General features: G+C 37.6%; 1 protein-coding gene and 1 long non-coding RNA gene across 2 annotated transcripts in view; both read right to left on the reverse strand.

Moving 5' to 3' along the window:
* Nucleotides 1-4,494: 4,494 nt before the first annotated feature.
* On the reverse strand, nucleotides 4,495-12,475 carry ywhag2 (3-monooxygenase/tryptophan 5-monooxygenase activation protein, gamma polypeptide 2). The gene is made up of 2 exons (XM_683958.9): nucleotides 12,255-12,475; nucleotides 4,495-6,079 (listed from the first exon to the last, which is right to left on the reverse strand). Exons 1-2 carry the CDS (start codon nucleotides 12,339-12,341, stop codon nucleotides 5,423-5,425), a joined length of 744 nt encoding a protein of 247 aa, XP_689050.2. The 5' UTR covers nucleotides 12,342-12,475; the 3' UTR covers nucleotides 4,495-5,422.
* A 1,754-nt stretch (nucleotides 12,476-14,229) lies between these two features.
* The window catches only part of LOC141377804 (uncharacterized), a 304,437-nt gene continuing 302,388 nt past the window's right edge, over nucleotides 14,230-16,278 (reverse strand). The window contains exon 3 of the long non-coding RNA XR_012390722.1: nucleotides 14,230-14,464. This is a non-coding gene — a long non-coding RNA (uncharacterized lncRNA). The remainder of the gene's footprint in view (nucleotides 14,465-16,278) is intronic.

Consider the following 16,278-nt stretch of genomic DNA (forward strand, 5'->3'; position numbering starts at 1 on the left):
GACAATTTGCTTTTGTATAATGTTATTTTTAGCAGTACTAATTATTATATCCATATTTATATTTGCTTTATTAAAACAAGCTTAGATTTGTCCACCTGTCAGGTTTTAGACCATATGGGGCACAGCATGTGTATTTGGATGTAACTTTGTTATTATTGTTCATTTATTCATTTTGGTGGAAATTAGAACTGAATTTAGAAATAGTTTTAAAACAAGTATTTGCGCTTAACAAGCTAAATTAATTATTTATAGGCTAATTGATGTTTGTGCCTACAAGGTGTCCCTATCCACGAGAGCGAAAGTGAAAGTAGATAGTGAGTGGACTTATCTCTCATTCTCGCGCTGCAGATGGTCTGTTTAACTGTTATCTTGCTAGTGAAACGCTCAGTTTTTTCACTTATGAAGTCGTCATGTAAATAGCAAATGCGCTATGGTGCAACACAACTGGCTCTTAAAGGGAATGGGAGATGAGACTGATTGGTTTATTCTCAAAACACACCCATAACTCATTAAGAACATAAGCTCAACCCTTTTAGACCATGCGCTGCAGCGCAAAGCGGATTTTTTCTGTCCTTATATTGGCAAAAGTGGATTCTGACACACCCTGAATGTGTTTGTGCCCTGCGCTTTGCAATTTTTGCCTGGATCTTCAAAATAGAGCCCATAGTATGAGAAATCAAATCCGTTTAAACAGTGCAGGTCACTTTATTAAATTTTTCTGTATCAGTAGTCCTATAATATACTTTAATTAATTAATTAATTAATTAATTAATTGATTGATTGATTGATTGATAAATGAATGAATGAATGAATGAATGAATGAATGAATGAATGAATGAATGAATGAATGAATTAATTAATTAATTAATTAATTAATTAATGGTTGATTTATTCGTTTGGTTGGTCAATTGATTGGTTGGTTGTTTGGTTGGCTGGTCGGTTGATTGATTGATTGGATTGTTGGTTGTATTGTCGGTTGGTTGATTGATATATTTGTTTGATTGGTTGGTTGATTCGTTTGGTTAATTGGTTGGTCGGTTGGTTGGTCGGTTGATTGATTGATTGATTCATTCATTTTTGACGGAACTGTCCCTTTAAATACCCATCTGTGAGTTGTTGACTTGAATTTCATCTATAACTTTGTCAATTAATTTCCCATAACAATCATAACAACAAAGATATCTCAATTATTGCTTTTTAAGTCATTTCTACAGTAGGCCGATGGGATCTTCAACAATAAATCCATGGCATTCAGCTTTACGCGGATGGCACGATGTGTTAATGAATGTTCTTCTCCTTTGCTTCTCCAGATTAAAGCAGAAGTACGACATCCTGTTCCACATCCCTGTTTATTAGTCAATCAAACACAGAAGCGATCAAGCGTCAACAGAATAGAACTAAATAACTCTGATAAATGGTGAGCAGGGGAGCAATTGAATCTCATTCAAACATATCAATCATATTTCTATCTTGCATCCGATCATAATGCAGGAGAAAATTGTGGTTTCTACATGACAGAGTCTCAATGTTAACAAGAGACAGGTTTCCCTTGAATTTCAATGGTGTCTCTGATGTTCTGATGTTTATCTCTTTGCAGGTTGCTCTAGATGTCTGCACAGTGCCAGTGGGGAAGAGGATGCTTTTTTCTTTTTTTCTTCTTCTTTTTCCTCCAGCCCTAGCAACATGCTGGGGATTGGAGGATATGACAGTTCGCCGAGCCTGCGATTGGCTGTTATTGTGGAGCATTTTGAGCAGAGAAATTCATCTCGTGCTCTACTGGGTGTGGGTTGCTGTAGGAGGCTGCAGCAGAATGCTGAAAAAACTGGTAATTCACCCTGCAATTTTGTTTTACCTGCATTAAATGACAGAAATCTAACAGAAATGCAATGATTTCTGTGTGGCCTTCAAGTGTTATGTTTTATTGGAGATCCCAGTTTAGCAGCAGTGAGGTAATTATTCAAATAATTAGTCATGCTGATAATGAAGTCAAACGGAAGGCATGAAGGTTTGTCATGTGACCAGAAAAAAATTGTAGTCAGCTATTTCTTTGCAAAATAGCAAATCGTATTAATGCATGCAGATCTTACCAAATCAATTGTTTTGCTTATTTTGTTCTCAAGGCATATTTATATGTCAAGCATATTATTATATTGTGGAGTTGTGAGCTCTGCAATGCAGCACTGAGCACTAATCATGAATATAGGTGCAATGCAGGAAAAGAAATCTGGTGTTAGATTCAGCTGTGGATTCACTATAGTGAAACTGCTGGTATTGTGTGCTTCTAAACACACACACACACACACACACACACACACACACACACACACACACACACACACACACACACACACACACACACACACACACACACACACACACACACACGTTAAAAAAACCTAAACAAAATGCAAGACTATTGACCTTATTCTTCAAGTGTGCTCATTTAGTTGCTTATGGGAGAAATGTCTAGGAATAATAAACTGCAAAAAATGGTTGCTCAACAAACAAGTGTTTGCATGATTATACAGACAAAGCTGAATCGTATAATAAGAAAAATGTCCGTTTGCAACATCAAGCAGCAGAACAAGCTGTTTTTAATATCTAAAAATGAATGGAAGTGAATGAGACCGGAAGTCTCGAGCCAAAAAGATTCAAATGGCTGCGCCCGCTCATACCAGAAGAACAAGGTGAACAGCATTCATTTACCTTCCTGCTGTTGAAAACTTCAGGTTCAATCATGATTTTTCTTACTTCAAATCTGAGCGAATTCTGTCCCTCCATTGAGCATTTTTTTCTTTGGTGCATTAAAAACTCCAAACAAATCAAGCAAGAATCCAAATCTTAAGAAAGGCGATCAATAACATTTATTTTTGACTATTATTTGGCATTCGAATATGGTTACAGAAGCTCAAACATGCTTGTTTGATCTGCAAGAACCAATGGTGTTCATTCTTGCATGTCAAGCATTTATGTTCGACAGACATAAGCCTACATTATTGTCAAAAAACTATTTATATGGAATATATTGATGTTCTAGGGTTTAGTTTTTTCAATGGAAAGGCAGAATTCTATCAGATTTTTTTTATGATTCTTGTTCCTTGGGATGACATGAGGGTGGATAAATGATGAAGGTCTGAGATGAGTAAACCCTTTAAAGAGATAGTTGAAATTAAAAATCTGTTACTCACCATTTCCAAAACTGTTGGTTTCTTTGTTTTGTTTAACACTAAACATACTTTGAAGAAAGCTGGAAACCTGTAACATGGACTTCCATAGCATTTGTTTTCTTACAATGGATTGAAATAGTTGCAAGTTTTCAAGTTTCTTGAAAATATTTTTGTGCTTAATAAAACAAAGAAAGCAACAGTTTTGGAAAAACTGAAGGGTGAGTAACAGATTTTTCATTTCAGAAGGAACCCAGTAGGCACACAACATCATAAGTTGCTAATATTAGGTTCGATTTAGATCATGGCGTCAGGTGACCAAAATTCAGTGTCAAGCCAACATCTAAGGACAACGTTATTTTGTTGTTTGATAAAGATGTCAAGTTACGTTGGTATTTAGTTGATTTTAGGTTGTGTTTGATAGTGACCAAATGTCTGATCCAATGTCTGTTAGATGTCATTGTGCTAACGTCCACACAACGTCAGGGTGTAACATGATTAGACGTTGATATGGTTTGATTTTAAGTTGACTTTAGGTTGTGCATTGACATCGGCCTGACGTTGGGTTCTGATGTCAACCCAATTTTCATTTCCAAACAAAACCCAACATCTCCACGACATTGGGGTACGTTTGGGTACAACATCAATATGATCTCATGTTACTGTCCTGTGCCTGCAGGGAAGAAACTCATAATCACTTGAGAGTTAGTAAATGTGTACAAATATTCAGATAAACTATGTCTTAAAGATTGGTTGGCAAGGCATAATGATTGCAACAAATATCAATAATTGATTAAATATTGCAAATATTGAGCTAACTATAGTGTAACTCTTAATTTGAAGTAATTATGACATCGAGTATTCGATAAAAGAACAATACACACCACCAGCATTGACATAATGCATCTATGACTACTTGGGTTCTTTTTTTTCTGTCTTTTTATTGTTATAATTATTTTGGCTCTTGTGCAACTGCTACATAGTTATTCACATTCAAGATACTGTCACTCAGGATACAGCTAAAAGTAAAAAAAAGGAAGTAAAAGGAAAAAAAAAAGGCAAATAAATGAATTTAAAAATACTGCCAAAGACAATTTTATGGTCCATGTTCTGAAACACTGATTCGGTAACGTCACTGTTGTTTAAACCACACGTTCAATGTGCATAATAGGACAAAAAGAACACTCGTATATGGTTCAGAGAGCAAAACGTCGCTTAACAAATGTCATCATGGTTACAATTTACCAAGAAAAACACCGGTACATTTAAGTGATCAGTAGTGTTTTCCAAAAGTCAGCCTAGCTAAAGAAAAAACATTCCATGTCACAACGCCCATAACAGATCGATTTATTGTTAACAATCACAATTTTGGAATAGCAAATCAAAACGAAATCTTGATCAATTATAAATAAACAATATGAAGCCAGTTTACTTTTCAATTATAGGAATACATAACATCCAAGATATAAGTTAATAAAGTCAAGCTATTGTATAAATACATCACCAGCATGCACAATATTGAATCGATAGTATTGTTGTAATTATCTTACACTGACAAAACAGTATACTTGGCAAGTGCAAAAATAAATTAAACACAGAAGTAAACCACAAACTTTGAAGCTGCAATATTTTTTCCTATTTTCTTTTCGTTATTTTTTTTTTTTTAAATAACCAGGTCATTCTCTGCCTTTCCCCCAACCGGTCCTTCAAAATAACTGAATGGTTCCGATAGTATCAAGCTGTGAAGATTGTGATGAACTTGAAATTCATTTAGGTGCATTCAACCAATACAAATTCTTCCATTTAATATCCAAATAAATCGAGCTAATACTATGGAACCATTAAAACCATTTTTACCCATAGAACGCCACCTAAACGCTTCTTTTGAATTGCTTTTCAACTCAAAACGTAAATAAGCAGCATCCCTTTAAGAAATACATCAGTCCATATGCCAGTGTGAGGCTGCCATTCCCAACCAACAACAACAAGGACCGCTTCCGGCTGATTGACTGACATTTCAGTGGTTTTGGCAAATGTCAAAGAGAACCAAGAAGAGGGAGGCCCATTCAACTATATATATATTTCTGTATATATTCAAACTAGGACTTCAGCCCCCCCTTTTTACCACCCTTGATATTTTTTTCTTTTAACTCGTGGAAAAATAAAGAACTGCTGCTGCAGAGGAAACCATGGCAAAAGCTGCTGCCAAAGTCCACCAGCCGTTTTGTATGTTTCTAGATAGAGAGGTCATCTGGCGCTTAATTGTTGCCCTCTCCGCCTTCGTCGTCTTGCTGGTCACTCGTCCACAGTGTTAAGTTGTCTCGGAGGAGCTGCATGATGAGGGTTGAGTCTTTGTAGGAGTCCTCGTTGAGGGTGTCCAGCTCTGCGATGGCGTCGTCGAAGGCCGTCTTGGCCAGATGGCAGGCCTGCTCCGGAGCGTTCTGGATCTCGTAGTAGAAGACAGAGTAATTGAGGGCCAACCCAAGCCGGATGGGGTGAGTGGGCTGCATGTGCTCCTTGCTGATCTCGTGAGCCTCGTTGTAGGACTTCTCGGAGGACTCAACCACGGTGGATCGCTTCTCGCCCGTAGCCACCTCAGCCAGGTAGCGGTAATAATCTCCCTTCATCTTCAGGTAGAAGACCTTGCTCTCGTGCTGGGTCTCACTGCAGTTCTTGATCAGGAAGTTATCCAACAGGTTGAGGACGTCCTGGCACACGGCCTCCAGCTCCTTCTCGATCTTTTCCCGGTAGGCCCTCACCATCTCGATCTTCTTCTCGTTGCCGTCTGCCGAGGTCTTCTGCTCGATGCTGGAGATCACCCTCCAGGACGAGCGGCGAGCGCCTACGACGTTCTTGTACGCCACTGACAAGAGGTTCCTCTCCTCGTTGGACAGGGCCTCATTGAGCTCGGTTACCTGCGAAGGAAGAAGACAGAACGCTGGTTGAGGGAAGACACACACAACAGGAATCAACCAACAGTATCTGAGGTTTTCGCTAAAATTACTAAGTACAAGCACGAAAGCGAAAGACTGAAGAAGTGTACTAACACTGTGTCACGCTACCTGATAGATAAAAAGACAGAAGAGTCATTGGTTAGAGACAAGATTAATTAAACATCACATTTAACAACTATAATGAGACGCGATCCAGCGGTACATCCTTGATAAACTGTCTGACATGCACTGCTCTCCGGGGTTTTGTGCTCAAAGCATCCACTGACCGTTGGAGCTCAGACGCGCACATACGCTGCAGCGCATGACAGAGTGTGTATGTGTGTGGTCACGTTATGTGCGTTTTCAGCAGACGGAGGGCTGTTCAGAAATGCCAGTTGAAACGCCATGGGTGACGTGGATCATTTTCGTTCTAAAATGCCATTTTAAAACAAAGACATATTAATGTAAACTGGGCTATGTGTATTTTTCGCGAGCGGGTTGCTGTTGCATCTGTGGCGGGGCGGAGGATCGCGACCCAACCCTACCCCCAGGACATTATTTTGTTTCTCAAAACATGTGGCATTATTTGTTTTAATTCTTGGTTTTTCTGTGAAAACACAGCAACAATTTTGGTTTGTTTTTATGGCAAAAAATCCTGGAGGGACTAAGTTTTTCATGGGTTATTAGTAGGCAATCTTTTCATCAGCTAATATTTGACACTTTTAAGTGTGTTCATTCTTGTAGATCAGTTCTCTTGGTACAATTGGTCAATTGGTATATTATACTTTTCAATAGCTATCATGCTTCCATTTTTTAAAAGTCAAAACCTATAAAAAAAAAAACCAAAAGTGGCTTTTATGATGTATATTTTGTCAAATAACTTTCTAAACATCCAAAGTCTGTGGAAAAAAAAAAGCCTTTAAAATGTGTAAATGAGTCTTAAAAGCTTCGGGAATTCCTCCATCACACAAACCATGATCTGCTCAAAGGAGAATTGTTTCAGAAACCTATAATGAACAAAATGATAAACATGATTAAAACAACAAGCATGCATGGTTGTCTTGAGCATTTTATTCATGTCATTTTTATTTGGTTTGTTTGGATGTCTTTGGTCAGTGTTGCATTATCTTCCCTATTTCTAGCCATTCTTTATAGTTGGTTGGTGCAAACTGGTTGATAAATGTGCAGACTGATTGATAAAACTGATTGATAAATTACAACAGCTCAAATGTGACTTAAAAGACTTTAAATCCTTTATTTCAAACTATGAATTGTTATATCCAATTGGCTGCTTCATCATACAGTATTTACTGTATACTTCATCAGAATAAAACATTCTTAGACCACACCAGAAACAGTGGAAGAACACCGTAACCAGCAGTGTATTTCCAGTTTATCCATTTTTTCAAATGTCTGTATTATGAGCAGTAGTAATGCACAATATATTGGCTGTGATATCTATATGTATTGGCCAATAAGGCAATATATTATGGAATCATAAATAATTGATAATTTCCACTGGTTAATCCACTTCAGTTGCGTGCTGCTGGACATGAAGGTTTTGAGGGTATGCATGGAGGAAGAAAAATGTGAAAGGTTTTTCATCAAAGTTGGAGTTTGTTAAAGAATTTTTAGTTGTATAATCTGGCTGAGAAAAAATAATAGCAGGATTTTCATTATTGCCCTGCATATGGGGCACTGGCTTTCAAATTGAGACTTTTCAAATGTATGATGTTATTTAACAATAAATCTGTCACTGTGCTAACTAAGATAACAGCATCAACCATTAGAAGATCTGTGTCAGTCAACCACTACATTTACAGCAATTTTAACAATAAAATGAACAAACAACACTCGAGTTTGTAGTTGCATAATGATAATATCCACACAGAGCTTCATCAGCTGGCTGAACGCACTCTGCAGCCATGAGCTCCAGCTATATGCCAAGCGCAGTTTCCATGGCAATCGTCTCATTTTGTACAGTAGTCCAATGCTATCTAGCAAGATGACGGAGCGCTAGCGCTACACAATACACTAGAGGTGAAATCACTTCAGCCGAGTGTGGGGGCAGGGTGAGCATAGGGTGCAGGGGCGGGAGGCGAAATGTTCCCACATACCCCCTAGGGCAGCTGCAGTGTAAGTTAACACGATCGCTGAGCGGCAGTTCATGTGTTACAGTGGCCTACTCCCTGACCTTTTCCCTTGCCAAACTGGGACGACCACAGTACATACGTAAAACGAGTTTGATTGCACATTTCAGATCTCTGATCTATTCACGTCATCAGAATCTCACTGTAATTTGTTTTCTATCAACTATAACTAAACAAGACTCAGATCAAGGTTTCCGATTTTAGATCTGTGCTACAAAAGCTAAATTTGTTCCCTCAGAATACAAAGAGAGCGGATTTCAGAGACACCTTAGATCAATATATCAGAGTAGAAAACAGGAACACTGGCAGAACAGGAAGACAGGGCTCATAAAAAAAAAAAAAACAGGAAGGAGGATACGAAAGGGTTTTATTTAAAAATGAAAGAAACCTATTGCTATTTGCGTCTGGGTTTGTTGGCTTCACACAGCAATGACTTGACAGATAGCTGTGGTGGGTGACAGGTAACCTCGTTAGCCCTGTTGCAATCGGATGCAAATATTTACACATAAGGAAGCCCTTCACAAATCTAAAGTAAAAAGCCGGATGATCTTCCCCCAGTGTGAATTAGGCATGGCCTATTGCTGCTTGTCTCTCTAGCTGAACACATCGAGATAATGGAGGCCTGTGGGCACTTTCCCATCAGGTCCGTGGCTAAATGGGCTTTTATCTATGGGACTGAAGTAACTTTAGAGTCAAACTGCTTTTAAATCTCCCCCACAGATCCATGAAGCTAAAACTGCATGTCCGGCATGCTAAAACAATCCTCGAAAGGATGACCTATCCTTTTAACGGCCATGTGGGATTTGGACCAAGGTAATATGGCGAGTAAGGTAATACAACCATTTTAGCAGAATTGATCTGGCAGAGATGTCTGTTTTCCAATCAATACACTATTGCACATTTTGCTTTTCAATTAAGACTTATTTTATGCAAATCACAGCTAATGAATTATAACACATCTGGTCTGAATTACATACAGACAGATTTTGCATTGTAGTCTAGTTGCATGGATTGTTTTCAATGTGCGGACTATTTTTTTAATGTCCATGCTTAATGACCTTATATTTATTCTGGCATTTATAAGACTTAAAGATGAAAAACTGTGTTTTTTATGACATGTTTGGCAACAGAGCTTACCAAACATAACATAAACATGTGCAGTCCTATCAGTTTTAAGTCTAAAATTGTATTTTTATTAGATGAGAACTCATTAAAGAACTTATAAATATGTACAGGAGTATAAATCTAAAACAAAAATAAAGATCGGGCATTTCTGACATCTACGACAATTAAAAAAAACAGGTTTGTTTAATCATGCTTGATTTATTATTTTTTATTTTTTTGGCTGCATCTAAGGAACTTTAAGTGTTTGGTTTAGTTCATGTTAGTCCATGTCATGTTCATATTTCAGTTAAAGCCACACAAAATTTGCTTTAGAAGCAGACTGAGATGCAACTTTTCTGTGATCTCAGGTGTCCATTAAGGTTTTTATAGCAGCGTTCACCCCTAAAATGGAATAATTCACCCAAAAATGAACCTTTATTTACTATTTGTTCACCACCAAGTGGTTCCAAACCTTCTGTCAAACACAAAAGAAGATAATTTGAAGAAAGCTGTAAACCTAAATTCTATGGAAGGCAATGGTAAGAGGTTTCTATCTATCTATCTATCTATCTATCTATCTATCTATCTATCTATCTATCTATCTATCTATCTGTCTGTCTGTCTGTCTGTCTGTCTGTCTGTCTGTCTGTCTGTCTGTCTGTCTGTCTGTCTGTCTGTCTGTCTGTCTGTCTGTCTGTCTGTCTGTCTGTCTGTCTGTCTATATGCATATACAGTAGTTGAAGGCAGAACTATTAGCCCCCCTGTTTATTTTTTCCCCAATTTCTGTTTAACGGAGAAAATATTTTTTTTCAGCACATTTCTAAACATAGTAGTTTTAATAACTCATTTCTAATCACTGATTAATTTTATATTTGCCATGATAACAGTAAATAACTTGATGTGACTAGATGACTAGATAATTAAATGACTAGATCATTTTCAAGACACTTCTATAAAGCTTAACGTGACATTTAAAGGCTTAACTAGGTTAATAAGGTTCACAAGGCAGATCAGCGTAATCAGGCAAGATATTGTATAACAATGTTTTTTCTGTAGACCATTGAAAAAATATATAGCTTAAAGGGGCTAATAATTTTGACCTTAAAATTGTTCATAAAAAATTAAGAACTGCTTTTATTCTAGCTTAAATAATACAAATAAGTCTTTCTCTTGATAAAAAAAAACATTATCAGACATACTGTGAACATTTCCTTGCTCTGTTAAACATCATTTGAAAATATTTTTCTAATAATTCTGACTTCAACTGTTTATTTGGCGGTTCATTCCGTTGTAGCGACCCCTGATAAATAAGGGAAAATGATTGAATATATATATATATATATATATATATATATATATATATATATATATATATATTTATTTATTTATATATATATATATATATATTATTCATTAGATCTTCTTTTATGTTTAACAGAAGAAAGAAACTCATAAAGACAAGAGTGAGTAAATGATGACAGAATTTCTTTTTTGGGTGAACTTTGCCTTTAATCAAATGAACCTCACTAACAAGAGTAATCGCAATACCATTTGTTTTAAGTGAGCCAAATCTGCCAGGTGTGAACACACCCTAAATAAAGACTACTGATGTAGGCACATTGTAATTAAATCAGAAGCGTATTGCCATGGCAAACAACCATTCAATCACTCAAGAAACAAGAGATGCTAGATGACACCCATGCAGAAAAAAAGCATGATGTCAACACTTGACATAGCAGAAACGGAGGGGTCCTCCTTAATTTCCATAAGCCTGTGTGAGACTACAGTCTCCTAAATGCCCTCAGTTAGATGGGAATAATGTGGGGATGCTGACGGTGAAGAAGCTAAAGAGCTTAAGATGCAGATGTTTTCTCCCCCACATAGAGAAGCCATAAGGCCTCAAATGAATTCATTATGGTGTCCTAAGCAAATAATGTTAAAATATTTAACAGAAGTGACATGAATAATCAATACAGAAGAGATAAATTTGCTTTAATAACAAAGAAATCAATGACTTTCGAGAACGAGAAGGGATATCCAATCTGAATCATGGACCTTGCTGCAATATGACAAGGATGGAAGATTCTGGAAGGAATGCTGCTGCCTCTAACGTTGGTTTAGAGGAAATATCTTAATAACTCCCATATGTGGAATATGGGATGGCATGGCTAAATTATGAGGATGCGTGAGAAAAGCAAAGGTTAAGGCAGCTTAGATAGGCTGATTACAGAAAATTAATAACGCATTTATGACAATACACATACTAGCAGCCACAACAAAAGTCTGTCTATATAGTGTACAATTAATTAACATCCCGTTTTCTTAGCATGATATGCAGGATGATACGGATAGCAACACTTTTGACAAAAATAAAAAAGGAAAAAAAAAATTTTTTATTTCGTTGTTTGTTTTAATAATGGTGAAAGCTGTTGAAACAGACCTTTATGCATTTGTCATGTGTCGCCTCATTCATTTGAGTGTGGGCTCGGGTAAGACAGGAGGCACCGCCCAAGATCCAGACAGTCTACACCCGATCCACTGCACTCTCATTAATAAAGCACTGATTAATCATAGATCAACACCCCAAAAATTATTACACCACAGTATTGTGTAGCCTAGCGATATTTTACCCTAACATCATATGACCAGTCACCATCACCGTTTTTCTTTCAAATGTATTGAGCTGACAGTTTGCATGATACGACAATTATATCACAATTTAGCCTTTTATTCGTGTTATATTCCAGATAGATAGATAGATAGATAGATAGATAGATAGATAGATAGATAGATAGATAGATAGATAGATAGATAGATAGTTTGTTTGGTTGATTTAGTAACCGCTGGTCAAACGGGACCATCAAACAAATAAAACCCCAAGGGTAATTGAAAGAATGACTTACCGATTTCATGGCTGCTGCCATATCATCATATCTCTCTGCCTGCTCTGCCAGCCTGGCTTTTTGAACCAGCTGCTCGCGGTCAACCATGTTGGATTGTTATGGTTTGGGCGATATTATTTGTATTTTGAGGAGGAATAGTAATATTGTATGAGCTATGCGGTGTAATTCAATGAACGAGAGCTTCTCTGCAGCTGTTCCTCGCTGTCTGTGCTCGTGCCGACGGGCCACCCTCGCCCCTCCTCACCCGCTGGAGCGCTACGTCAGGGTTCTATAAACGTGGGTACTGTGGCAAGCCGCCACGGTCTGTAAGACTTAAGTCCGTGTCAAATTAAAATTTGCAATGCTTAATTTGCTAGCGCACATTGTTATTCTTTGGGTAAACAATTAATCTGTGCAAGTTAATCCACTGACGTTAAATGTTTGTTTTGGTAATCTTCAATCAAAATCTGAACATTTCATTTTGGGTTTCCCTCACTGTTGATGTCAGTTTGACAGCTTCAACCACAGAACTTTACATGGTGGTGCACATAACGTTTTTGTCTTGTTCTCAATGAGTATACATGGACACTAATACTCTGATTTTAAGATGATTGTATGTAATAAAATTTAAAAAGCGATTTTTGATTACCAATTCTACTAAAATCATAATCAAACTAAACAAGTTCAATTAAGAAGTTGACGACAAACAAATGAGAATTGCTTCAAGCAAGAGAGCACATTTTGGTGCGAGCAGAAAATGTTGACTAGACCTATTGAGAATTCTCCCACCAGTCATTACTGCGTACTTTCATCCAATCAATACCGCAGAGTTTGTCACAGTGGCATGAATGAAAAGTTAGTGAATGAAATGACAGAGGTGGCCTATTGCCTGAGAATTTCTATCCCCTGTTGTCCGTTTTCATGTACAGTGTGAGAAATGAACTGCATTTGAACTTGTCATAGAATTAAAAATTAAATGCCGAAAATCACATATGGTGCAGCAGAGGAATTGTCAGTGCAAAGTGCACCTGGGCCCGAAACTGAAGACAAGGTATGGCTTTTAATTGACTTACTGTTCATTAAATGCAAACGATCGTAGTTTATTAAAGACGCAAACCCCTCGCTGTATGACAGCTGCACCTTCAACAAACCTCCTAATACCTGCAGCTTAAGGACTTTTATGAATATTTATAGGCGTCAAAAGTGGCTGATCTGTTCGCCGAAATATTTGACTGCGTGTCACTGCATATCAAACTACTAAAATGATATAACTAAAGAAATCCCCAGTGTGCTGAGCGAGAGTGCTTCTCTTCTGTTAAACTGAACAGCGCATCATCGATGATGTAAGCCTGCTCCGGCTCGGATACAATTTAAGTACAGGCCGTCTGGGGAGAGGGGAGGGGGGACAAGCGTGCTTTGGCATGGTTCAAGGCAACTGTACATAGTGTGAGTACGCTCTCATGTAAAAACATTAATAATATTATTGTCGTATTCAGATTAAGTCAAATAATTAGATTACTCATGTCCATGTAAACGTAGTCAATGTTGTGTGGTCGGTTCTCACACTGTTCACAACACCCATTCTACATGTAGTCATATAAACGCACATTTTTGCAGTATTTCGAAACCTATGTTGCATATGTACCCATACTTTTCTATCTTTAAAATATAACCATGAACTTGTATTTTAAATATGTGATTTGCATATATCAGGATCTGATTTAGTGTGGTTCTCAATGGTGTGTGTGCATGAAAGAAACACCGGCTGTCACCTTTTGAAATAATATGGTAACCGTGCAACTACAATTCTGACAGCAATGCCATTCATACACACAGAGACCTATTTTATTTTAAAGTCACAAGCATGGCAAAGTTGCATGAGCCTATGCGCTATCCATTTGTTAAATGGTGACACATGGAATACTGCTACTCATTTGAACTGAAAAAAAAAATTGTTTATGACTACTTTTTAGTATGGACTGAGGGAACAAGACTGGGTAACGCTTTCTTTTACAACCCGCAAAGTACCGCGTAAGTACAGTGAAATTACAGTGTACTTTTCTGTACGTACTGTGTAAGTATAATGAACGTATGTGTAGGTATAAGGGAACAAACCGTAATGTTTGGGTAATAAGGGGGTAACAACCAGATGTTCATCACGAAAATTACCGCGTAAGTATAGTGAAATAACGGTGTACTTTTCTGTACGTATAGTGTAAGTATAAATAACGCTTACTTAGGTATAAGGGAACAAACTGTAATGCTTGGAATAAGGGGGTAACAACCAGATATTCAGCATGAAAAGTACCGCGTAAGTACTGTGTAATAACGTTGTATTTTTCTTTAAATTGCAAAAGAACAAACCGTAATGTATGCGTAATAGGGGAGTAAAAATAAGATATTCATCAAGCAAAGATCCGCGTAAGTATATTACGTTTACGATGTACTTTTCTTCAAGTATTGTATACATACGAAAAATTATGCAAGGATGGTGACAACCTATTGCTATCTGCAAATGTACTGTACATGCACCTGCGTGAGTACATTAGTACTCTTATTCAGTGCTTGGGTTTTATACGGGGTGTTTAATGAATAAAAGGTTTACAACCTGTGAAATTATGAACCCTTATTGTATACTGTATGAATTTTTAATCTGCAATTCAATATAAAATATATTTCCATACACTACTTACCTTATGTTTACTCGTCGATCTCAACAAAGCCATCAATGTCTCCATAACTCACTATCAACAAATAACTTTGCATGATATAGGCCTACCGTCAGGGTTCAATGTAGATTAAAACAGGATCGCATCTTTACTGCTGTTTGCACAGCGGGGCTAACTGTTGCATTTCAGTAAATGTATAACTGATGCTTTATAGAAAAATGTAGTAATTTGGTCTTCAATCAATAAAAACTGCTGATGTAGTTTACTCTGTTCTTAGTGTTCAAGTATACACTAGTGTGTTAAAAGTTCAGCTTCTTCCCTCTTTGTTCCCTGTAGTTAAAGGGTGAATACAGTATTTGTTCCCTCCTTGTTCCCTGTTCTTACGGGGTAAATACCACATTTGAGGGTTGTAAATTAAAGTGAAGCATTGTTCCTCCCTTGTTACCTGTACTTACAGGGTAAATACCACATTTGAGGGTTGTAAATTAAAGTGAAGCACTGTTCCTCCCTTGTTACCTGTACTTACAGGGTAAATACCACATTTGAGGGTTGTAAATTAAAGTGAAGCATTGTTCCTCCCTTGTTACCCCCTTGTTCCCTGTACTTACAGGGTAAATACCACATTTGAGGGTTGTAAATTAAAGTGAAGCTTTGTTCCTCTCTTGTTACCTGTAGTTAAAGGGTAAATACAACATTTGTTCCCCCCTTGTTCCCTTTAGTTTACAATGTAAAATTTTGAAGGCAGTAAAATAAATATACAAACACACAATATATTTCTTCTTTACTTAGTAACCTTTATTTTAATAAATAAGCATTTTAAAACACTTCATCTTAATCAAACATTGTCCTATCATTGCCTATACTCATTCATTTTCTCTTCGGCTTTGTCCTTTTGTTAATCTGGGGTCGCCACAGTGGAATGAACCACCAACTTATCCAGCATATGTTTTACGCAGTGGATGCTCTTCCAGCTGCAACCCATCTCTGGGAAACATCCATACACACCCATTCACACGCATACACTACAGACAATTTAGTCTACCCAATTCACCTGTACCGCATGTCTTTGGACTGTGAGGGAAACCGGAGCACCCGGAGGAAACCCACGCGAACGCAGGGAGAACTCCACGCAGAAACGCCAACTGACCCAGCCGAGGCTCGAACCAACAACCTTCTTGCTGTGAGGAAACAGCACTACCTACTGTGCCACTGTGTTGCCACCCAGCTGCAACCCATCACTGGGAAACATCCATACACACTCATTTACACACATACACTACGGACAATTTTAGCTTACCCAATGTCACCACATATTTTTGGACTTGTGGGAGCACCCGGATGAAACCCACGCTAACATGGGGAGAACATGCAAACTC

The sequence above is a fragment of the Danio rerio genome, chromosome 15 (genome assembly GCF_049306965.1).
Source record: "Danio rerio strain Tuebingen ecotype United States chromosome 15, GRCz12tu, whole genome shotgun sequence".
Lineage (NCBI taxonomy): Eukaryota > Metazoa > Chordata > Actinopteri > Cypriniformes > Danionidae > Danio > Danio rerio.